General features: G+C 39.4%; 1 protein-coding gene and 1 long non-coding RNA gene across 2 annotated transcripts in view; both read left to right on the top strand.

The window, feature by feature from the left end:
- The window catches only part of LOC141132119 (uncharacterized), a 134,696-nt gene extending 118,754 nt beyond the window's left edge, over positions 1–15,942 (top strand). Inside the window, exons 2-3 of the long non-coding RNA XR_012242856.1 lie at positions 13,622–13,799; positions 15,585–15,942. This is a non-coding gene — a long non-coding RNA (uncharacterized lncRNA). The remainder of the gene's footprint in view (positions 1–13,621; positions 13,800–15,584) is intronic.
- Positions 15,943–19,258: 3,316 nt separating this feature from the next.
- Positions 19,259–26,590, top strand: part of PLXNC1 (plexin C1) — a 181,695-nt gene continuing 174,363 nt past the window's right edge. Inside the window, exon 1 of the mRNA XM_073620173.1 lies at positions 19,259–20,323. Coding sequence (XP_073476274.1) covers positions 19,274–20,323 — 1,050 coding nt within the window. The 5' untranslated portion in view covers positions 19,259–19,273. The remainder of the gene's footprint in view (positions 20,324–26,590) is intronic.

The following is a 26,590-nucleotide window of genomic DNA, read 5'->3' as shown; positions in this document are numbered from 1 at the left end:
ACAGGTACACCACATGATCACTCGAATCACTACTTATACTCTAGACTTTACACCTGCCCAATATTTACTGCACCTCACCTCACTTCGCCTATCCACTTATAGGAAATCTTTAATGCTTCACCTCATAAACACGGCTAAGCAATGTATTCCGTTACGATGGAGGGACACTAACCCTCCTACCTTATCAGACTGGCTAAAACGTGTAGAAAAAATAGCAGTCATGGAAGACTTTAGTCCTCATGCACATGGACGTTTTTACAGCTGCTTTTTTGAGCTTTTTTTGCAGCTTAAAAAGGCCTGTCTATGTTAGTCTATGGCTTCATGCCCACCTAGGCGTTTTTGAGCTGCAAGCGGCATAGGCGTTTTTAAGCTGTAAAAAAAACCCAGGACCAGTGGGTTCTGAAAGACGTTTTTCAGCTGTAAAAATGCTCTAACGCTGAAAAATGCTGGAAAAACGCTGGAAAAACGCTGAAAAACGCTGAAAAACGCTCAAAAACGTCATTCACCAAAGTTTTTTAGCGTTTTTGATCCATTGGAAAAAAAAAAAAAAAAAATTAAAAAAAAAAAAAACGCTCAAAAACGCTAACGCGTAAAAACGCTCAAAAACGCTCAAAAACGCTAAAAAACGCTATTGCAAAAACGCTATTGCAAAAACGCTGAAAAAAGCTGAAAAAAGTTTAAAAAAATCACTGCAAAGATACTGGCGTTTTCATAACGTTTTTTTTAACAGCCTGTGTGCATGAGGCCTAATACATCAAGCAAACGACCACCCCACAAAATACAGTCATACCTGGGCTTGTTGGAAACACTTTCGCGATTCGGTTGAATGTCAGACGCTACTTATTGAGCCACAAGCCGGAACATCCTTGGTTCCACGATGACCCTCGTAACAAGTACTGGTCAGGGACTGTGGAAGGAGTGTTCGCCATCCTCCCCACCACCACCCTCACCCTTGTGCTCACATACCCATATACCCACCCATGTCAGTCTATACCCCATCATATTATAAATATACAAAGTAAAGCATATTTAATCCAACTTTTCTCCCCCCCACCCTATATGCACCCCACACCTTTCGAAATCAATTCACCACATACACTATAAGACCTCTTAGAAACACTATTCCACATAAAGGACCTCTCTCACTACCTCCATATATATTTGGTTCTTCTGACTCTCTCTCTCTCCCCACCCCCCCCCCCAGTACAGTGTGCTCCCGTAGAGGTACTGGGAATGGGAGAGGATAGGTAAAGGTCCATGTCCCATGCTCCTCTTTTGAATTCCACCCCACAATAACAACATGGGATATTATAGATTTCAATAGCTAGCCTCAATGTTTCTAGAGCAGCTAACAAATGTTTAAGGTGACTGGACACCTCATATACTTACTTACGAATGTTTTAAACATTTAATTACCTGCAACCCATTTTACACACCCATATGTTCTTTTACGTTCAACGTTGTTATATGTACCACTATATCTGCTTGTTAAAATGTACGAAATCTGTAACTTGACAATGTATCTCTGTAAACCTTGGAGAAATACCATTATCTGTATTGTACATTTCATCTTTCATCAATAAAAATTTTTTGAAACAAAAAAAAAAAGAGAAGGTACTCCGCTGGGGACACCTGATGTAAGAAGGGACTCCGCTGGGGACACCTGATGTAAGGAGGAACCCTGCTTGACACATCTGATGGGGCATCTGGTGGCAGGCGACATGGCAAGTGACACGCGCAGGGCTCCCACTGATTTTTCTTTCTTCATCCATCTGTGGTTTATCTCAGACTCAAACAACACCCAATTGAGCCCTTTAGGCCACACCCAATATTTAGTTTAAACCACGCCCATTTTTTTTGCAGCGGCTTGCTTCTTCCCCCCACTACGGCCCGCCAACAGACAAAAAAGTGCCCCTATAAATTTTTGGACAATGTTGGCAACTATGATCTAAGGATTGGTAACCTGCAATATAATAATCTTGTTTTGGGTTTAGATGCATAATCATTTCCCCTTTCCCACTGACCTTACTGTATTTTGCCAAAATAGCGAAATTACGACAATATAGCCGCTGAAAGAAGATTCTACAAATCCTACATTTTAGGGAAGTCTATTCGAATATAGAAAATCAAGCATATCAAAATCTGAGTCATATCAAAAATTACTTTTAGGTAAACTAGCAAAAGTGTTCCTATTCCAAAACTAGAAAGGATGGCCATTTACAAACAATGCTGAAGAAGTGTTTTATATATGTAGCGCTGTCCCCTTTCTTCCCTAAAAGTACAGAAGCTGCTCACCACCGCAAGCACCAGTCCATTTACACTGGCTCTATTAACACTGTCTAGGGGATGTCTTTAAGATTTACTGCTTGAAGAAACTTTAACCACTTCAGCCCCGGAAGATTTGGCTGCTCAATGACCAGGTCATTTTTTGCGATACAGCACTGGGTCGTGCGACGGTGTACCCAAAGAGAATTGACATCCTTATTTTCCCACAAATAGAGCTTTCTTTTTGTGGTATTTGATCATCTCTGTGGTTATTTTTTGCGCTATAAACAAAAAAAGCGACAATTTTGAAAAAAAAAAAAAAAACACAATATTTTGTACTTTTTACTATAATAAATATCCCCAATTTTTTTTTTTAAAAAGCGATTTTTTTCTCAGTTTAGGCTATATGTATTCTTCTACATATTTTTGGTAATAAAAATTGCAATAAGCGTATATTGATTAGTTTGCGCAAAAGTTATAGTGTCTACAAAACAGGGGAAAGATTAATGGCATTTTTATTATTATTTTTTTTACTAGTAATGGCTGGGATCTGCGATTTTAGCAGGACACTTTTGACACATTTTTGGGACCATTAGCATTTATACAGTGATCAGTGCTACAAAAATGCCCTAATTACTGTGTAAATGTCACTGGCAGGGAAGGGGTTAACACATGGGGGCAACCAAGGGGTTTATTGTGTTACCTAGGGAGTTATTCTAACTGTGCGGGGATGGGACTGCCTGGGTGAGGAGAGCGATCATTGTTCATACTTAGTATGAGCAACAGATCGATCTCCTCACCCCTGACAGCACGGAGATCTGTCTGTTTACATTGACAGATCTCTGTTCTGTCTCTGTGTGCTGAGATTGCGGGTGCCCGGCAGTCGTTGCCATGGGTGTGCTCGCGCACCCCCTAGTGGTCAAAAGGCGAGCCGACGTATAGCTACAGCGGCTCATGCAGGGGTGCCAACCTGCCGCAGTATAACTGCGGGGGCTGGTTGGTAAGGGATTAACAGTAGAGGGGTTAGAGTCGGTTCACACTGAGGCAGCACAACTGCCTCAGACGACTTGAACACAACTGCAGCGGCGACTTGCAAAACAACTTCTATATAGAAGTCAATGCAAGTCGCCCCCAAAGTTGTACAGGAACCTTTTTCTAAGTCAGAGCGACTTGCGTCGCTCAGATTAGAATGGTTCCATTGTACAGAACGGGACACGACTTGTCAGGCGGATGAGTCGCCTGACAAGTTGTCCCAGTGTGAACCGGCTCTTAGGGCATTGGATACTCCAAAACGGTTAGCAATTGGCTGTGAGAGGATAGGACTATGGCATTAACTATGGCTTGTGGCCTGCTATACCATTAACGCCCACTCCTCCCCAATAACCACTCAACACTGAAATGGGGTAAATTGGCCACAGCAGCCATTAACCAAAATATAAATAATTAACATAATCAACATAATAACTAAATAAACCTTCTTTAATATATCTCCAGTTTTGTAGCACAAAATGTAGCACAAGGTCCCCCATAGGCATAACCCATAGCTTGTACCTGCTAGTCATATTTGGGCCTCCAGTCGTGGAACCCCAACTCAGAGACGACTAGCAGTTACCCTTATACCAACTGGGAGCCGTAAGTCATACGGGTCCCTACACCATGCCTTTTATGCTGAAACAGGACCTTGTACCCCACCAATTGCTGCAAACCACCACCTAGTTGCTGCATATCTCCACCAAAACAGCTAAATTGTAGGGCGGGCGGGTTGGAAGTTCCTTACCCTCTATCCTCTTGTCTATTGACTCCTCCCCTTCCAAGACTATTTTCACTGCTCCTATCCTCATACAAGCCCCATTAACCCCTGTCATGCCGGCCTTGCGCTGAATTACCTTTTAGGTAACGATCCAGGCCTTTCTATCTTCTCCTTAAGCAACTGTGAATATTAGAGCCTCACAGCTGGGGGCCATAAGGCAAGCTTCTTTGGCATCTGAATACCCTGTACCTCTGCACAGCTTTTGCCACCAGTGCAAGCAACACTGCACCGTACAGGAGGGTACTCTTCTCTAAGCCAACAGTCCAGGATACTGCTGAGAACAGAGAATGGTAAGTGCACTCAGGTGCGCTACTATTGTCAGACAAAATTGGTTGAGAATACCCCTTCAACCTAGGTGTGCATATTTATAAACAAAATGTATCAATAAGGTAGGTGCAATGCATAAAAAAAAAAAAAAAAAAAAGTATACATTGGTGAAGTGCAGTCCGCTTAGGAAGGAAAAGTCCTACGAGCTCAATATAAAATCCAGGATTTTTCAGAGTTAAGGTGTCATCTTCTCTGTGTGAAGCATGTAAAACTTCTATAAAAAAGGAGTAAAGAGGGGCCGCTTACCAGACGCAGAGGACCCCTATTACGAAGGTCTTACAGGCTCAGATTTACAGATCCTGACAGGAACAGCTGATCGAGTTTCCGTGCTCAGACATCCATCCACCCTGAGGATTACACTGCCGCTTGGGATGACCGTACAGCGCGCTTCTATAGGCTGGAACAGCTGATCGATTTGAACACAGGCTCCGGTCCGCCTTGCGATTCTCACAGGCACTGTGAAATCTGGATGATACGAGGCTTCGACTGGGAAAGTCTCCTTTCCCAGTCAAAGCCTCGTATGGAGAAACGCAGCATAGGGCGGAGCTAAGGGATCTGACGTCACCACACATCAGCTGGCTGGCTTTATTGCAGTGGAGCTGGTTTGAACCGTGTACTGATTTTTTGCCAAAATTTTCTGATGTCAGGCACTCATCGTTTTATTAAAGTGTTGTTTTACCTTACTACACTATGGAGGACCTTCTATTTTTTACCATCTCTCCCTTAAACCTGTGAGCAATTCCACGGAGGCAAGTTTTATCATCCAGATTTCACAGTGCCTGTGAGAAGCGCAAGGCGGACTGGAGCCTGTGTCCAAATTGATCAGCTGTTCCAGCCTATAGAAGCGCGCTGTACGGTCATCCCAAGTGGCAATGTAATCCTCAGGGTGGATGGATGTCTGAGCACAGAAACTCGATCAGCTGTTTCTCGGGATCTGTTAATCTGAGTCTGTAAGACCTCCGTAATAGGGGTCCTCTACGTCTGGCAAGCGGCCCCTCTTTACTTCTTTTTGTATAGAAGTTTTACATGCTTCACACAGAGAAGATGACACCTTAACTCTGAAAAATCCTGGATTTTATATTGAGCCGGTAGGCCTTTTCCTTCCTAAGCGGACTGCACTTCACCAATTTATACATTGTTTTTTTTATGCATTGCACCTTATTGATACATTTTGTTTATAAATATGCACAGCTAAGTTGAAGGGGTATTCTCAACCAATTTTGTCTGACAATAGTAGCACACCTGAGTGCACTTACCATTTGTTAAAACTGAATATTCAGGTTTTTTTGGGTTGCAGCACTATTAGTCTTTTTTTCACGAAAATTTAGTTTGTTCAGGATCTTTTACCATTTCGTCCATTTTTCCCCCTTTTTTTTTTGCAAAGAAAGAGAAGGAAGCGAGGCAGGGGGGCGGAGCCTAGCGGAGCAGACATGCATTGTTAGAGCTCTGCACCGCTGAGGAGAGAAGAGAAGGATAAAGCGGAGCCTGCAGGCTCAAAAGGTATCCATTTGAACCTTTTTGCCTCAGGGAACAAACTGTGAAAGTTTGGGCAGGAAATATGGTACTGGGAGGAAACCGTGGCAGAAATAAAAATCACCTCACAAAGAGCTCACAGGCACTCACTGCAACTAAAGCAGCTCCAGTCACCTCACAAGATACAGCATCAGGGCGCTCTCACAGACAGAAAATGTCACAGCAAGACTCTCCATTTGAGTCAGATACAGAACAAATCCTCTCACAAACTTCTCCACAAGCCTCCTCAGCATCCCCAGTAATATTACAATTTGAAAAGATGCTTCATAAGGCTTTAAAACAAACCTCAGACCAAATAACAAAAAGCCTAACCAAAGAAATAAGAGAGCTGGGAAACCGCACCGCAGCCTTAGAAATAAAAGTGGATGAAATTGAAATTACAACCCAAGTAAATATAACAGAATTGGAACAACTAAAAAGAAGAGAATTTAATACTTCAAACTAAGCTCGAAGATTACGAAAATAGAGCCAGACGTTCAAACTTGCGCATAAGGGGAATACCTGAAACTGTGACAGACCTGCAATCTACTATTACTGCTCTATTACAAGAACTAAAGCCAGATATCCCTATTGAACGTTTAGAACTGGACAGAGTACACAGAGCCCTCACAGCCAAAAAGAAAGATGGACCCCCACGTGATATAATCACAAAATTTCATTATTACAGAACGAAAGAACAAATACTAATTGCTGCAAGAGAAAAAAAAAAAAGGAACTTAATTTTCAAGGACACAATTATCACATTTTTGCTGACCTATCCCAACTTACTATTACTAAAAGACGATCCATGAAACCCCAACTAATGGAACTGCAACGCCACAACATTATGTATCAATGGGGCTTCCCCTTTTCAGTCAGATTTAAACTACCAAGGTACAATTTACAGAAGCAGATCAGCAGATGAACTACAACAAACCCTTTTAAAATTAAATCTGACAGAACCCACAAGCAGCAACACTCCCACACGCAGAAGAATGACATCATCTTCACCTTCAGGCAGCACTCAGAAAATTTCAGAACAAAATGGGAATCATCATTCTCACAAAAGAGGCCGTTATGCCACATTATCCATGGACCAAGAAGATTCAATGGACTGACATCCTAATTCCTGATATCTCTTCATTTATTATACTAAGAGATGGTTCTCTATAAAAAAAACTGTATTTATAACTGAATGTAACTGCATTCTGATAGTCACACACTGTGTGGGATCATGTTACATTCCAGTTATATTTCTTATTACTTCTGATTCATATAGCCTTAGAATATATAAGTGAAATAAGGAAATTCTTGTTCAGTTATATATTATCAGGTAATAACAATAGATTTATTACTTTTTAGGACAAATATGTTCAATAATCCAGAAGTAATGGAAGCTTTTTCTTTCTTTTCTTAAAACAAATATATTATTACCTAACTAGTTCCTAGAATTATGTTTTTGTTTATTCTAATCTGAAGCAATACAACCTCAATTTTATGAGTTAACATATCTAAACAGTTACATGTGAATAAAATATGTAATTGTTTACTCTAAAAGGGTTAAAATCCCAAAATAATTCAAACTATCTTCATCAATACCAAAGTTATTAACAGTACCTTTCTAACTGAATTATTTAGCCTAGGGCAAGACTAACCATATACAACCACCCTGGAATAAATAATTTCAACAAAAACTATATTCTGCACTCCAATTAATGAAACATCATTTTGATGTCTTTTGACATAGCACTTCTCTCCTGTAAGCGGAAGATCCGTGTACCCCCATTAGCCCTCCTCATTCTCCCAACCATATTATGTGGGAGTGTGACGAAGGCACTTATTCCCCTGAGAGAGATATTTACTCTCTTTCACGGGTAAATTGTGATTACTTGCAAAAAATAATTTATACAATGTATCATCTAATCTCATATGGTTTTTTGTTTACTCTTTACTCCAGAATTCACTGTTTTTTTTTCTATCTATTCATCTCTTCAGTCCACACAGGTTGATCTGCGCAGTCAGCTCTGCATAACAAAAAGTAAGTCAAAACTATTTGATCTGTTGCCATGGCACCACTGAATATACGTTCCCTGAATGTTCAGGGAATAAATGTCCCTCAAAAAAGGACCAAAGCCTTCCGTACTTTCCATAACAAGAAGGCTCACATAGTATGCCTCCAAGAAACACACTTCACCAAAGATTCTACTCCAAAATATATTTCTCCTTTTTATCAACAAATTTACACGGCTTCTGCCTGTACCAAGCAAAGGGGAACTCTAATTGCATTTCACCGATCCACACCATTCACCTTATCAGAAATTAAAGACCCAGAAGGCAGATACCTGATACTCATGGGTTATATAATGGATACAGCAATCACGGCGATTTCCTACTACGCTCCTAACAAACAACCTACACCATTCCTCTCACATATATTACAAGTGATTAATACACACAAAATAGGAACAGTGATAATGTGTGGGGATTCGAACCAGGTCCTCCTCCCATTTCTAGATAAATCACCTTTTACACCATCCAAAATAACCTCTAGATTACCTTTTTCTCAACTTCTTTCCAAATACAATCTGGTAGATTCGTGGAGAGAAAGTAACCCAATGAAAAAGAAATTCACTTATTTCTCGCACCCTCATCAAACCTTCACCAGAATAGATCATATTTTTCTAACAATAGGAATGATACCAGAAATTATTGCATCAGATATAATTCCGATTCCGTGGTCTGACCATAATGCAGTATACACTACTATAGCCTCAGCCATACCAAAAGCGCATGACCCAACGTGGTACTTACCGGACATAATGCTCAAACACCCACTACATCAGATGGCCATTGAACAAGCTTTAAAGGAATACATATCAATTAATAATACAACAGACATCTCCCCAATAACACTGTGGGAAGCTCATAAGCCTGTCTTGCGTGGTACAATACAAAGACAAATGGCACTATTTAAACAGGAACGCAAAAATCTAGCAAAAAAACTAGAACTCAATTTTAATGCAGCCTACATATCATTTCAAGATCCATCCATCTCAGAGTACAAAATCTCATCTGGAAAAATCTAGATTGGAATACGATCTATTTCTCACTAAGTCAGTTGATAAATCCCTCAAACGCTCCAAACACAAATTTCTACATGAATACAAACAAACCAGGTACATATTTGGCTCGGGCATTAAATTCAACTAACAAATCTTTCAAACCAATACGTTTGAAATTATCAAAAAATGTTTACACTTGTAATCCAGTTAAAATAGTCCATAAATTTCACTCACATCTCGCAACTTTATACAAGACAAACAATGAATTTAATCCTACAGAGGCTGAATCCTTCTTCTCAAAAATAACCTTACCTGAGTTATCTCAGAATCAAAAAAGCAGTTTGGATGAGCCTATAACTATAGATGAAGTTGCTAAACGCCATAAAAGACCTAAAACTTAACAAAAGACCAGGCCCAGACGGCTACTCGGCTTTATACTATAAAACATTCTCAGAAATACTCTCTCCCATTCTCACTGAAACTTTTAACAAACTTCTAGATGGACATTCTTTTCGGCAAGAAACACTAATGGCAATTGTTTGTGTGATCCCAAAACCCCTTTCTGATGATACTTCCTGTGTGAATTATCGGCCTATCTCTCTGTTAAACCTCGATATTAAATTATTAGCAAAAATAATAGCAAAACGCCTCAATAGCATTATAGGAAAATTAATACATAGAGATCAAGTAGGCTTCATGCCAAATAGACAGGCAGGCGATAATATACGCAGGGCAGTGTTATTGGCACATATTGCTAAAAAACGGAAAATCCCTTTATGTTTTCTATCTCTCGATATTAAGAGGGCATTTGACACAGTATCCTGGCAATATATGCAATATTCATTACAAAAATGGGGTTTTGGACCCCACTTTTTAACATGGATCAAAGCATTATATAATAAACCCAAAGCCTATATAAAATATGCTGGATACAAATCTGAAGCCTTTAATATCGAAAGAGGTACCCGACAGGGTTGCCCATTATCTCCCTTATTCTTTGCCCTTATACTCGAACCCATGGCCCAATACATCAGAACAAACCAAACTATAACTGGCATTGAAGTAGGAGGTATTACACACAAATTATGTATATTTGCAGACGATATATTACTTTTTCTATCATCACCACAGGTCTCTGGTCCTAACTTAATGCCAGCTCTTGATGGATTTGCAGCCCTATCCGGCCTTATGATTAATCCTAAGAAATGCCTAGTGCTTAATATTTCACTCACAAACATGGAATTGATCCCGGCTAGGGCTGCACTCCCATTCACATGGGTAGAAAAATCAATCCCATATCTTGGAATTCATTTAACAGCATCTCATTCTGACTTATTCTCAACCAATTATCCTCCTGTATTAAGACAGATCACAAATCTAATAAAACAATGGTCGCAACTTCCTTTATCCTGGATAGGGAAGATTAATGCAATCAAAATGACTATTCTACCCAAATTGCTTTATCTATTCAGAGTCCACCCTATTCCAATTCCTTCCTATTTTTTGAGAATAGTACAAAAAAGAGCAACTTCGTTTATATGGGGCTCTTCTAAACCACGTATACCTATACAAACACTACATCTTCCCAAAAATAAAGGAGGCCTGGGATACCCTAATTTTACTAACTACCACAGAGCAGCACATTTGGCCAGTCTGTCCAAATACCATGCAAAACAGGAAATCCCATTATGTGTATTTATAGAGGCTTCAGAAAATGACCCTCTATTAATATCAAATTTATTATGGCTTGATCCTAAAGACCGCTTTAAAATTCATAATCCCATAACTAAACACTTCTTATCTCTCTGGGATAAACTAAAAACCAAATATCAGTTACAATCTCCACACAATCCTCTCCTTTCTTTTATCAGAAATCCGGCCTTTTATCCGGCATGGATCTACCCAAATTCTTTTAAAGCTTGGACAACATCAGGCATTCAGACACTAAATGACTTCATAGCATCTAAATCATTCCTTTCATTCCCATCGCTTAGAGAAAAATATGATCTACCAAACTCTGAGATATTTAGACATCTCCAAATCAAAAATTTCTATACACCATTCCTAAAGGGGGATACACCATTATCCCAATTATCCATTTTTGAATCAATCTGTACAAAAGATCCATTTGCTAAAGGTACAATTTCATCACTTTACAATCAATTATATGGAGTAGAAAATCTTAATAGACCCTCTTACGTTCAGAGGTGGGAGGAGGACCTGGGGCGAACTTTAGAAGACACGGACTGGTCTAACATATGGCTCACATCTAAGTCATCTTCACCCAACATCTTAGCACTGGAGACAAATTATAAAGTCCTAACTCGCTGGTACCTTGTACCCGCTAGAGTGGCAAAATATTCACCTAATACCTCAGCTCTGTTTTCGAGGATGCCCAGAAATAGGCACATATTTACACATATGGTGGACGTGCCCAGTAATCCAAACCTTCTGGAAGGAAGTCTTCGTGATTGCATCTAAAATATTTAAAAAAATAATACAACCAGATCCATATTTAACTTTACTTAATCTAAAACCGGAATGGTTAACACTCTCTCAATTCAAACTTATGATCCAACTAATAACGGCTGCAAAACAAACAGTGGCCAAGGCATGGACATCTCCTACATTGGTACTAGCAGAAACAATTCACAGAATGAATAATACAATGTCCCATGCTAAGATGGTAGCCATCGATCAAAATCAAATTCCAAAATTTGAAAAACTTTGGCACCCTTGGATAAAACAGTTCCTGTCAAACTTCAATGACTCTGTCCTGTTGCCATGGTAACAGATTAAATGACTTACAGAGACACCCATTCTAAGGCTTCAAAGAGAACTAAAAAGAATAATAAACTGACGAGCGGGACAACCTTGTGGACCATACCTCTACCTTTCAACCCTTTTTCTTCTCTTTCCTTTTCTCCACCTTACGATTAAAGCTCATTATCAGAATTTATTTGACCTATATACACTCTACTTGTAAACAATATGTATAGTAGGTATAAATCATTTAAATACCTACAAAAGTAACTAAGGAAATGATATATATATATATATATATATATATATATATATATATATATATATATATATATCTTTAATTTAGGTTTACGTGAACCCAATGTTTAATATTTGAAATTTCATGATATTTACCTATATAAACCCTACTGTAAAACAATGAGCTTACTTTATAGACCCTTGTAAACTTACTTTATGTATCTTTATAATATTGTATACTCAAACTTCTTTTGACAAGGGAAGAGAAGGAAGCACAATATAATTTTTTATATACCCTTATATATCCCTTTTTTAATTCACTATTTTTGGACTCACTATTTTTTGATCACTTCATATTTCATTTATTCACTGGGGGTAGCGCTGATTATTTGCATTACAATAAAGAGGACAGAGAGTGGCCAGTATCTGAGACCCAATGCAAGCTGTCTCAGTCAAAGCTACCTCTGGCACTTATATTCCAAAAGCACACAGTCACCAGGAATCAATTCAGGGTCATTACTCCCCAGGACAGTTGCCACCTTCCAGCCTCCTCTGGACACAGCCCAATAAGTGAGATAGTCTTTCTCTAGACCAAATGCCTTTGACGAATTCCTGCAGTCACTTCCAGATCCCTTCCAAATCAGCTCTGCCACTGCTGAGACCTCACAGCAACACAGGCAATAGCCCTCTGAGGCTTGGAATTCTCCTTGGTGGGGAAATCTCCCAACACTGATAAAAATGATTCCATTGGCTTGTAATTTTAACATAAATTTTATAATTTTCAACATAAAATTAAATGTCAATGAATTTACTTTGATATTTTAAAGTACCTTACTTAATTTTCATTAGTTCTTAAAACACTGCTTTTACATTTACAAAAATAATGTATAATATTGAGTAATCTAGACAAAACTTTTAAGGTATGTGCTGTAATATCGGGGACCATTAGCTCTCGTGGCAGATGCGTTTGTCAGTGATTCAAGCCAGTCAGGAACTATATTTAAGGGCATGGTAGCCCATTTTTATTAAAAAGGCAAATAAAAGTCCGTAACATAAAGGGTTCCCACGCAGGGGTTCATCTCCAGCAAAAAAACACAATAGAAAATGCTAGCCCACCTGGCTCTCTTTAGCAGTACCTCTGCTCTTTATCCTGGTCACACAGACCACCTTAGTCCTCAGGCCGATCCACTGCCTCTTGCAGTTACACGATCTGGCTCCTGCAGCCCCTCTGACTCCTGGAGACCTCCTGTCTCTCTGGGTGTGGAGCAGTCTCCAACTGGGAGCCATGAGGTCTTCCCATACCCTCATTATAAGTGCTGTGCTCACCTGAGCACACACCCTGCTGGTAATCTACAAAGTCTGGACACAGGGTTGGAGATCCCGTCCCACCCAAGACACTATGGAATCTCCAAACTACAGAGCCCCATGACCGAATACCAAAATCTGGAGAAAACTGCCAGAGCAGTTTTCTCCGTTTCAAATTTACACTCTGTAGCTCTGCACTCAGCCAATATGCAGACTCTGTGTCCACTTTAACCCCATTTTCATAGTGACAGGGACTCTCACTATGACAGTGCATTTCCATATTCCAATTGAGTTACATTTACTTAAAAAAAATTATCTTTTCATTTGACTGAATTTGCAGGAAGCATATGTTTGCCGAGTTTGGATGCTGTATATTTGAGTTTGACTTCTTTTGGAACTTTGAAAACCTGCACAAGGCAGTTTCCATATGTTTGAGGCCCATCAGGACAAAAGAGCACCACCAATGACAAGAATTTTTCCATTTACTACAAAGCCAATCAAATCAATGCCATTGAAAGGTAAGAGTGAATATGAGTCAAAGACAGGTATCCTGTAACCCCCCCCCCCCCCTCCCCGAAAAGGTGCCAATTGTGGCACCGGAGGGGGAGAGGAGACAAATAAGCTCCACTTTTGGGTGGAACTCCGCTTTAACAAACCATCCAAAATGTTTATTTTATTTGCAGATTAATATATTTATAATAAATGGACAGAACGCAACCAAGATGCAGGGTGAGAGACCACCAGCTGTTAAGCTTAAAAACTATTTTGTGCCTCAAAAATGAATGTTTCAGCCGGTTTCGGTTTTTGAGATATTGAAATTCAAATTCAGATTACGTAACATCAAGCCCCGCCCACTTTGCACCCAATGTTATTAAAATTTAAAAACAAAGATAGCATTTGTTTGCACTGCATCTGTGCTGATTTGTGCTGCAAAAACCGACGTATGTGCTGGTTTGGTTTCAGTGATATTGCGCATTATAGATGATGAAAACTCTCCCACTTTGCACCACATGTTATTACATTTTAGAAATAATTATACAATTTGTTTGTTCTGCGTTTCTGTTGATTTTTAGCACAAAAACAAACTTTCTGTTTGTACGGTTTTTGAGATATTAGACAATTAACGTTAATTAGGTAACCTAAAGCCCCGCCCACTTTGTACTATGTTATTACATTTCAAAAACAAATCTACCACATGTTTGCTCATTGGCAGGAAAAACAAGCATATTGGTATAGTGTATTTTTTTCATATAGTACTCTCATTTTGTATCAGAAAGAATGAATATGGGACTCATTTATGCTTTTAGCCTGAGCTACCCCGAAAATCTAAAATATACCTTTGAAGTTTTTTATAAGATCTTTTTAGAGCTAGATGTGGGGAATCTATCTTCAAAAGTTCACACCTTAACTGCTTGCCGACCAGCCACCGTCTACATACTGCGGCAGGTCGGCTCTCCTGCGCAAACCGCTGTAGGTGTACGTCGGTCTTTGCACAAGAGATATCGGGCGGGCGCGAGGTGTCAAGCGGACTCAATGTCTGCTGGCGACCCACGATCGCAGTATACAGAGGCAGGACAGGGATCTGCCTATGTAAACAAGGCAATTCCCCGTTCTGCCAGATGACATGTCAGAGATCTTCTGTTCCTAGTGATCAGGAACAGCTATCTCTGTCATGTTCCTTGTAGCCCATCCCCCCTACAGTTAGAAAACACCCAGGGAACACATTTAACCCCTTGATCACCCCCTAGTGTTAACCCCTTCCCTGCCAGTGTCATTTATACATTTTTATAGCACTGATCAATGTAATAATGTCACTGGTCCCCAAAAAGTGTAATTTGGGGTCAGGTTTGTCCACCGCAATGTCGCAGTCCCGCTAAAAATCACAGATCGCCGCCATTACCAGTAAAAACAATCAAAATATCTAAAAGTCCCTAAATCTATCCCATAGTTTGCAGACGTGATAACTTTTGCGCAACATGTAGTGAAGTAGCGCTAATATAGCACGTCACCAAAAAAAACCGTGTAAAACAAATGGCAAACAAGTGAAAAGACTTCCGGTCACGGCCGTAACCAGAAGTGATGTCACCAAGCTCCGAGGAGCTTGGTGACATCACTTCCGGTTACGGCCGTGACTCGAAATCTTTTTCTGTGGGAGGTGCTTGGTGACTTCACTTCCGGGATACGGCCGTGACCGGAAGTCTTTTCATTTGTTTGACACTTTTTTTGCTGTCTGGCCTGCTGTTGCCATTTTTATTGTAAAGGAGTTTTTAGATTTTTTTAATAAATTACTTTTGAACTTTTAGATCTACTACACTATAGAGAGCCTTCTTTTTTATCTACTATCTTGCGGATTGGGAGAAACTTTTTTCGAGGAAAGGACCATGGAGACCGGAGAAAAAGTTACAGCGATCCCTTGGACCTTGTGAGGAAAGCTTCAACAGCAGGCTGGTCGTTTACTGTTGCCCCACCTATAGGATTGGGGGAAAACTTTCTTCTAGGAAAAGACCATGGAGACCAGACAAAAGCTGCAGTGATCCCTTGAAAGCTGTGAGGAAAGCTTCAATAACAGGCTGGTCGTTCACTGTTGCCCCATTAGACCCGTTGGGGTCTATCTATAAGGTGAGCGGCTAGCACTACTGGGGGAGGATTGCAGAAAGACATGTTTACCATCTTACATCTTGGACTATTTCACCTGTCCTTATCCCCCTTATCTACTCTGATTTATATTTTTCACTTTGGAACTGATCATCTCTCTGAGTCGCCTGATTTATTTTGGATGCTGATTACTCCTGGGAAACAATTTACTTTTAGTTTAGTTTTATGTGATACACTTTACTGGATTTCATTGCATTATTGATCAGATATTATGTGATGTACTTTTTAGGACTTTGAACACTTTTATATGAGTTTGTATTTGCCATGAGCATCTGGGAAATTCCTCTTTTTTTTTTGTTAACGTGCTATATTAGCGCTACTTCACTACACGATACACATTTTAAGAGGTGTTGGTTACACTATAGAAGTTTAGCTGCTTTTTTCATTTAGCACTTTATATGTATGCAATATATTAATTAGCACCTTATTTGTATTGATATACTGTTGGTTGCGCATTAGTACTTTGCCATATCAACTTTTGCGCAAACCATTCAATATACGCCTATTGCAAATTTTTTTTACCAAAAATATGTATAAGAATATATATCGGCATAAACTGATGAATAAATTAGTTTTTTATATATATATATTTTTTGGGATATGTATTATAGGAGAAAGTAAAAAAAAAAAAAAATTTCAAAATTGTCTGTCTTTTTTTTTTTTTGTTTATAGCGCAAAAAAAAAAAAAACGCAGAGGTTATCAACTACCCCCAAAAGAAAGCTCTATTTGTGGGAAAAAAGGACGTAAATTTTGTTTGGGTACAGCGGTGGTGACTCCTGGTGTGTTTTTTCATGGTGGGATATGGCGACACTTTGCCCCTGCACCTAGCCTTATAGAGACTGATTACTATAGTCAGCTATACAGCCAATCACAGCTAATCTCCCTACAACTGAATAGTGAATGCTCCATTCATCTTGCGGATGTGAGGAAAACACATATCCTATCTACACACCAACGTTCTAACAACAGCTGTGAAAGGGAAATCGCACAGAGCGACCATACAGAGCCTTTTTCCTGTGAAATCGCTGCAACAAACTGCATGACCCAAGGAGGGGTAAGCACCTTTGCAAGGTGAACTTTTCATACTTCCATACTAATTATAGTGATATTCAAAGATTAGGCTGGATACTGCTCTGCTTTTCATTCAATGAATCTCTACTGCTACACCCCGCCTGCTATATCAAAAAATTGATTGAGGCGGAGGAAGGATATCTGCTTATTGAGAGACATTGTCCATATACAGCTTTGCTATATTGTTTGTGATTCACCATTGCCTACACTTTAAGCAGACAATCAGCCTCTTTGTGCCAGGATAAAAGGAAACGACTGGAATCTTATATTCTTATAAGACCTGTCTTCCATGATATCATGTAGCTACATAACAAGATACAGGGTTAAAATCCTTTTCAGCTGCAAGTTGGAGCATGCCCAAAAATATTGGGACTGACTGTGTGGCTGTCATTTCATTCAAATATATGATCTGCGCTGATCAATGCAGGGAGTAAAATAATTCTATCAGGATCCGTGCACAAGATATTAGTGGCCAACTCATGGCTATATGGGAATACTAGCTCTGTATGGTCATCAAGTATTTATTTTGAAACCACATTACTGGACAGCAATGAGTTATCCTGAATGAATATTATTCAAACACATAACATCTATTGAATATCCCACATCTGTGAGGGGGGAATCTGGTCTGTGGAGTGTGTGGGGAGGTGATTCGAGCACAGTGGTTTTTACTGATTTTATATCCTTTTATGTTTCAGTCTTATATATTTGTACCATAGGCTGTAGCTGACCCTCCAATTATTTACCATTCTTGAGACATCTCTTTGTCTTAACATTTTGTAGTTCCACATAACTATTGGTATTACAGGAGGTATCCCGTCTATTAGACGCACCAGCCATGGTTCATTAACTTAATTACTAGTGCAGTGGATTCAGTGGGGTTTTTACATTTTTCATTCAACTTAATTTGTTTTGAAAGCCTGTTTCATGAGACTACTCCTTTTTAAAAAAAACATATTATTGTATTATTTTTATATAAAAACCTTCAAACATATATCAAATACATTTGGGAAATAAGTTTTACAAACTTAAAAAAATTGAGTAAGTTACGAGTTAATTTCACTAAGACTAAGTAACTAAGTAATAGGGCAGAACAGTGGTGTAGTGGTTAGCACTTTCACCTAGCAGCAAATAGGTTGTTGGTTCAAATCCCAACCACGACACTACCTGCCTGCAGTTTGCATGTTCTACCCTGTGCTTGCGTAGATTTCCTCCCACACTCCAAAGACATGCGGGTAGGTAGATTGGCCCTAGTATATGAATGTGAGTTAGGGATCTTAGATTGAAAGCTCCTTGAGGGCAGGGATGTGAATGTACATGTAAAGCGCTCTGTAAATTGATGATGCTATATAAGTATTTTAAATAAATAAGTTAATGTATGTGTTCCTAACTTAAACTTTTCTATAAACTGGAAAAAATTAGTTGACTTTACTTAAACCTGTGGTCTATAAACTGGGAAAATTGAGTTGGCTTTACTTAAAACTATAGTATCAGACAAGTTAAGGTATGTATTCCTAACTTAAAACAATATGGTCTATAAACTGAAAAAAATTGAGTTGGCTATACTTAAAAAACAAAGTTTAAAACACGAAAAGTCTAATGAGTCAGACAAAAATAAGTTTAGTTGACAGTACTTAAAAAGCTGATGCAAATAGTTGGCTCAATTTTTTTTTGAGCACAATATTTTTTACAGTGAATATATTATTATTGTATATTATTATTATTATTATTATTATTATTATATTATTTATCAGCTTCCCAGCCACCACCTGGGCACACCACCCCGGGGATTGGCTAGGCCCTGATCAATCGGGCTGGTTATTTGAATTCTCCCTGCCTAAGCTCTAGAAACTTCTTCTAGAGACAAGGGGGAGCAATCAAATGCTCAGCCTGTGAAACCCAAACAGACCAGACCAAACAATCACTGTTACCTTAATTGCAGAAGGAGCCAAAAACAAAATGTACCTAGCATCCTGGGCTAGGAGGGTGCTACATATACACACACGTCAATAATAAGGAAAAAGGAGTATGCACAGTTATGTATTGAAGCAGGAAATGTAGGTTTTCTATGTGCAGGAAAGGAGTTCCGGTTACACAAAAGCTCAGAATGTAAATTTCATGAAAATATTATCTAGTTCCCCTTTAGCTAAAATGGTCTTCCTTTTTTTTTTTTACCAAGTTGGTAATGGGCAGGAACATACAGGGGATATGTCAGCAAATTTTTGCTGTTGCTTCACTTACAATAGTTCAGGAAGTTGCAGTAAAATGGGAAGTAAGCTCTTCTTTATATCATTTAAAGTGTTAGATTCCTGTTCAGTGCAGCACAACTGCAGACATCTCACACACCAGTCATCTATGGGCCATGTGCGGGGGAACAAGAACTACAGGATGCCCATGTCTCCTTCTGTCAGCACTCTGCTGTGTCTTCTCATCAGATTTACAACAGATCCTGTGCTCAGTGAGGGATCCTTCAGATTCACTCATCCTATTCAAAACATTGCAACTGGGAGGGAACACGTTGTAGTAGCCACAGAAGACAATCTGCATCTCTTTAATCATATGCTTCAAATTCAGGCAATAAGACATCCAGGGTCACACAATGGAAGCGACCTTTGTGAAGGAAAAGAAGCCACATCACAGATGTACTATAACAAAATTTTACTTGTGTATAATGATACTGTGCTCAGTTGCTGGAATAAACATTCAAAGCCGTGCAGGGGGTACAGTGTCAATAACCTCACTCTTCTTAAAGAATACGATAATGAAATTGTGTCCTGTAACCCCGAGCATACTGCTGCAGGCTTCATTTTCCAAAACAACAACAAGATCTTCTTTGTAACTGCTGCACCTACCAAACAGGGAACACATGGAAGAAAAACAGTAGCAATAAGAGAGAAGAGCGGTGACATATTTACATTTAACGAAGTTGAATCTAACGAAGTTGAACTCAAGAGTCGGTCACTTGTCCTAAACATTGTTGATGCATTTGAATGGAAGGGCAAGTTTATATTTCCGTATTACCCATCAAATGAAATGAGGGCAAGACTGTTAGTTCTGGATTTCAAGCCTGTTTCAAGTCTTTCATTTAATTCTCAGTATAATCTGACATGTGGGACAGAGACTCAGAGAGGGGTGATTTTGTCTTCGTTTGCATTCACCAGCTCGGGGAGTTTCTTCTGGGCTGGAATTTTTAGCACAAACAATAGTGCATCTCTAGATAAGACAGCTCTTTGTATCTACAACATCACTTTTCTGGAGAACAGATCCAAAGGTTGTTTCTATACGGACTTTTATGTTACTAATGATTTCACCTGCGTGAGTATTAATACCTTTTTATTCAATTCATATTATACTTACAAAACCACTTGCTTAGGTCATAACTATTGAGGACCTAGTAAATGTAACTACTTTTGTCACTGTATTGATATTTACATAAAAGGTCAGTTTCTGACCTTTATTACCTAACTGTGTCCCACCATACAATATATGGACCCATGAGTGTTGCCCTGCTTCAAGTATTTATTGCTTATATTGATCACCATAATTTCAATTTAAAAAAAATGTTCAATTGGGTCTGCCCCATTTTTTGGATTGAGTAAGGAAGGGTTTTAACCCCTGTCATTTTTTTCTGTGCCGTGTCCCATTATGGAGATTTTCTTTGACTTTCTGTCCGATAGCCAAAACAGAAAGTGAGAGGAAACTCATCCAAAGCATGGGCATTCCTGGTTATCGCAAGGGTCACCAGAAGTAGTGTCCCCATTGGAATATTTCCCACCTGCTCTGGTGACAATCCAAACTTTATGATTTTATTTCACTGGTGATAGTGATAAACAGGACAAATATAGAGGGTGAATCTCTCTAACAGGGACACAGATTGCCATAAAAACTCAGGCTCGGTTCACACCTAATACCAATGAGGCTCCCAGCAGGGGTCCGGTGCGTACTTGTTCATAGTTTCAGGTCTGATTTCAGCCCCAATTTTTGGATGAATTTGGACCTGAAACGGACCAAAAGACACACTGGAGCTGCATCGGAGATATGTGAACCAGCTCCATAGAGAGCCGGTCACAATCTCTTGCTATTGGGAATTGGATGCAGAGATTCCGCATCCAATTCGCCATAGTGTGAACCCATATAGGTAACAACCTGGGGGTAAAAACCAGAACTGACAGCTCTACAAGATAGTATAATAGCAAAAGGCAGAGATTATAGGTATCTGTGCCTAAATAAGATCAAGCAATTCTTCAAAGAGGAACACGCAATTACCAAAAATATAAATGATCTTTAATGAAAAAAATACACTTTAAACACCAATCAAAAGTTAAAAGGTTAAAAAACCAGGCACCACCACCAATATTAAAAAATGGCAACGTTGTCATAACCCAACCCAGATGGCCACCACAAACATACACCATACACTCCTCCTATTGAATGAGTACAAAATATTATTGCCAGTAGGTCATCAATTATGAGATTTATGATCCCTATGGGTAGCTGATAGGTAATTAGTATTGAACATAGAGGAGGGCGAATGGGGATGCAGCCATGTAAGGATCCATGTCCACTGTGAGAATGTCAATTATGAAGGAAGCTGACTGTCACGTGCAGGCTGTTAGGGTAATGGACTGAGTTGTCTTTGATGATATAGGTACAGCATGGTGATGAGGTACAGCAAGGCACAGTGAATAGGGGAGGTCAGCGCCTGTATGCGAGTAGCGGTAAGCCTTGAAGAATGTGAGCAGGTTTAGATGATGTTGCAGAGTCGGTGTTGAGTAATTGGTAACGGGTGAGGGTAAGATAGTTATACAAAAGGCAGCATGAATCGCTTCTGACAAGTTTTTCTGACACCAAGAGAAAAATGGTGACAAGGGAGGGCACAGGCTGTGATTAACAGCCTCAGCTCTGTTCCTGTATGCCTATGGTGTCTCTTTCCTCCAATCAGCTCTCAGAATTCTCCTCACTGAGCTCTGCAGAGTGTAACCAGCTCTCTGCCGCCTTTTTTTCTGGACTCTCAGACAAGCTTTATAAATTCAGCACTTTGAACGGTTGTAGAGAAGAGAGGGCTGCAGATAGACAGGTACAACTTATGTAGGAGGATTTCTTTCATCTCTGTGTATCACCTGAGGTCAGTCACTACACTGGGTATATGGAAGGGTTTACAACCACTTTAACTTTTGACTCAGCATGAAACTGTGCACAATACTGTAATATTGAAAAAAAAAAGGCTTTACTACTGAACAGATAAAACTTAGAAATACTAACACATCTACCAAAGCATGAAATATAAATACACTGTAAATAGTGGTGCTATAACAAACTAAACACATGCAAAACAACTTAACCACTTCAGCCCAGGAGGATTTTACCCCCTTCCTGACCAGAGCACTTTTTGCGATTCGGCACTGACAATTGCGTGGTCGTGCAACGTTGTACCCAAACAAAATTGATGTCCTTTTTTTCCCACAAATAGAGCTTTTGGTGGTATTTGATCGCCTCTGCAGTTTTTATTTTTTGCGCTATAAACAAAAAAAAAAAGAGCGTCAATTTTGAAAAAGAAACTCAATATTTTTAACTTTTTGCCATGATAAATATCCCCCAAAAATATATAAAAAAACTATTTTTTTTCCTCAGTTTAGGCCGATATGTATTCTTCTCCATATTTTTGGTAAAATAAAATTGCAATAAGCGTATATTGATTGGTTTGCGCAAAAGTTATAGCGTCTACAAAATAGGGGATAGTTTTATGGCATTTTTTTTATTAGTAATGGTGCGATCTGCGATTTTACATTATGGCGGACACATCGGGCATTTTTTACACTATTTTGGGACCATTGTCATTTATACAGCGATTGATGCTATAAAAATGCATTTGATTACTGTGTAAATGACACTGGCAGTGAAGGGGTTAACAACTAGGGGGCAGTGAAGGGGTTAAGTGTGTCCTAGGGAGTGATTCTAACTGTTAGGGGGCTGGACTTCAACACACAGGACAGTGATCACAGCTCTCGATTAGAGAGAGCTGTGATCACTGTCCTATCACTAGGCAGAATGGCGAAATGCTTTGTTTACAAAAGCATCTCCCTGTTCTTCCTCTTCGTGACACAATCGCGGGCACCCAGTGGACACCAAGTCCGCGGGACCCACGGTCACGGAGACCGCGACGGGTGCGTGCCCGCGACACTGTTGCTTAAAGGGGACGTACCTGTACACCTTTTTGCCTACCAGCGCCATTCTGCCGACATGCATCGGCGTGCGCTGGTCGGCAAGCGGTTAATGATGATGTGATATCACCAAGTGAACAATAAGGTGAATAAAGTCCAGTGAAAAGTATCAGGACATAAATCAGTTCAATAAAGCAATCCGTGATGAATTAGTCTTGCTTGAAATCTCCTAGCCACACCACGTGAAGAGCGTGCCACCACTCCCCCTTAGGGTAACAACTCACAAAAGAACAATTGCCTCACATTCTCATGCTTGGAAAATCAGGCATTGTACCCCTCAAACTTTAAATGACATTCAGCACCGATCTTCAATCTTCAATGGTGACTCACAGACATTCTATATGTGTGAAACAAAAGCAAACTCCAATAGTGCAATACCGTTTAACATAAGTTTATTAAAACAAAATAAAAGCCTACAAATATTGCACTCACATTATGCACAGTTGAAAATCGCATATATCAGAACGGCACTGAACTGGCATATACCGATTGCAGCGGACCCAGCGTATGTTAAGCAGTGTCTCACAGACCGATGTTAACTTCGACAGAACGTCACTTCCGGTGCTATGTGTTGCATCACTTCCGGTTGCCGTACAGCCACGTCCTAACGCGTTTCATCATTACAACTTCGCCCAGGGGCGCGCCTACACGACAACTGGATCTGATGTCAGGACGGTGACCCAGGAAGTGTAAGCGGATCTGAGAGAGATGGTGAGATCGCAGCACTGAGGCACCTGACATTTCAGTGATTTTACTATGAAGGCATTTTTTATATTGCTTTTATGTAAGTTCATTACATTTATAATAAAGCGGGTACCTTAAGGTTTTACACTATCAGAGGCTCTGTCTTCATTCTTTCCCCATGTGTGGAGATTGATCGCAATATCTTGACAGAGTTTGGTGATTATGAGCGGCTTTAGATCAGCATAAGCGATATTAGCCATACACAAGAGTGAATGGCAATACTATCTGGTAATCATGATTCCTAAGGGAGTGGAACCTGCACTGAACATTGTGGTGGAGTATATATGATGTATAGTTTTCAGTTTTTTATTAATACACCAGTTCTATCACACTTTATTGGACTTTTATATCCTATTGACTTTTTTGGTTTGCACATTGGCTCGGATATGATTTGATTGCAGTTGGTGTGTTGCTGTGAATTGTTTGCTGTACTTAAAGGATAAGTTTAGGGCTGTAACTAACGATTATTTTCATAATCGATTAGTTGGACGATTATTGTTTCGATTAATTGATTATTCGGTTAATAAGCTTAAAAAAAAGTGTGGTGTATAATTTAGTTAATGTGTAAGTTTTTTTAAAAAAAAGGTAATTTATTCTTAAATATCTCTATGCAGTGGTAAATATAAATAACCAACTATATGGTTAGGGAGCAAAATATCGAATCCACTCTGAGCATAACAGACAGAAGAGATATACTGTATATACTATTAGAGGAGATATACTGTATATACTATTAAAGGGTGAATCTGGTAAATATCATCACTTAGTGATCAATTTTTTTAGATAAAAACAAAAACAATGTCTTCCTTCAAAAAAAATGTCATTTTAAGAATGTTCGTTCTTTAATTCAGTGAATGTACAAAGATTTTTCGTATGAATATTCTCGTCTGAAAATTGATCCGTGTGGCCAGCATAAGGCTCAGTACACACCTGTGCAGTTTGCTTTTCATCTGTTTCTGCAGTGCTTTTTGCTGTGCGTTTTGATTTTTGTGCACGTGATTTTGCTGTGATTTGCGTTTTTGTATTTTTTTGGCCAATTTGTTGTTGGACAGATTAAAAAAACACAAATTGCTGCAAAAACGACGTGCTTTTCTGCAGCTTCTCTATTGAAGTATATTGAACCAAAAAAAGAACCGTTTGGCGTGAACATGTCCCATAGGAAACCATGTAAATGAACTGTACTGCGTTCTGCAAAAAGCACCAAAAAACACATAGATGTGAACCAGGTCTAAGACGTTTAGTAACATAATGGGGTGAAAAAAACTAAAATTAGCCCTTTATAGTACCAAAAAAAGCAGATAATCACTACTGTAAGGGGTTAATTTTTTTTTTTAGCGTAGAACTGTGAAAGTAATATTTACAGTAGCGATTATTTGCTCTTGTTGTACTATAAAGGGCTCATTTTAGGGGTTTTTTTTTTACCCCATTATGTTACTGGCCGATTAATCGATTATGAAAAAAGTAATCTATTAATTTCATAATCGATTAGTTGCCGATTAATCGATTAGTTGTTTCAACCCTAGATAAGTTCACCTTTGTTCACCTTTTTTTTCCTAAATTCCAGCTCCCCTATGTACCAATATAGCATTCATGTACTTTTTTTCAAATCTTTCCATTAAGGCTCCTTTCACACTGGGGCGGGGGCGTTGTCGGCGGTAAAGCGCCGCTATTGTAAGCGGTATGCGGGGCGGTTTTACCCCCCTGCTAGCTAGAATGAAAGCAGCGGCACTTTCGGGTCGGTTTGCAGGCGCTATTATTAGCGCAATAGCGCCTGCAAACCGCCCCAGTGTGAAAGGACCCTAAATCTTAAGACACTTACTTCACTTGTTCTCATCAATATTTCCAAACGTATCCATTGGTTTTGCCTTACTGCCTGCTCGGACTAGAGGTCATGACACAGGAAGGAGTTGACCAGCTGACCTTATTAGCACACACCCTGCATCATCCACCCTCCTACCTACCCACCCACTCCCAGCTGCATGTTTTTAAATGAAATGCAATCAATCAGTGATCACCCTTCTTGGTAATTTTAGGTGTATAAAGGTGGCCATACACTATACAATCTGATTGTACAATCTCCTTTTAGATTTACCAAATGTGTAAAATTAGGAGGAAACACCTATCTAGCCAATCACTCTATATCCAATCAGGCAGCCCTTGCACTACATAATTGATGGCAGATCTAAAGGAGATTGTATATCAGATTGTATAGTTTATGGCCACCTTTATACACCTAAAATTACTAGTTGCTAGTTACTAGTTACTAGTTTGCCATGTGAAAAAACAAGGGGCAAATGCTGCAAAACGCACAGAAAAAAAAACGCAACCCAAAAAAACGACAAAATGTCCCATAAGCCACACGTAGTGCAGCCAATTGAAATCCACAGGCTGTCCTATGCGTGTCTAAGGAAAAACGAGAAACAAAATGTGCGCGCCCACTATGCTAGATGTTAATGGGGCTTGAAAGTGAAAATGGTGCGTTAACACAAGAACAATGAGGCTCCATTCACACCTGTGTGTTTCCTTGCATTTCAAAAATGCACTGCACCAAAAATTGCAGTAAAAAACGCACCAAGCTCCACTCTAAAAATAGTTCTAAAGCTTCTTTGGGGTGATT

This window comes from Aquarana catesbeiana, linkage group LG03 (genome assembly GCF_042186555.1).
Source record: "Aquarana catesbeiana isolate 2022-GZ linkage group LG03, ASM4218655v1, whole genome shotgun sequence".
NCBI lineage: Eukaryota > Metazoa > Chordata > Amphibia > Anura > Ranidae > Aquarana > Aquarana catesbeiana.
This window is presented reverse-complemented; position numbering and strand designations above follow the sequence as displayed.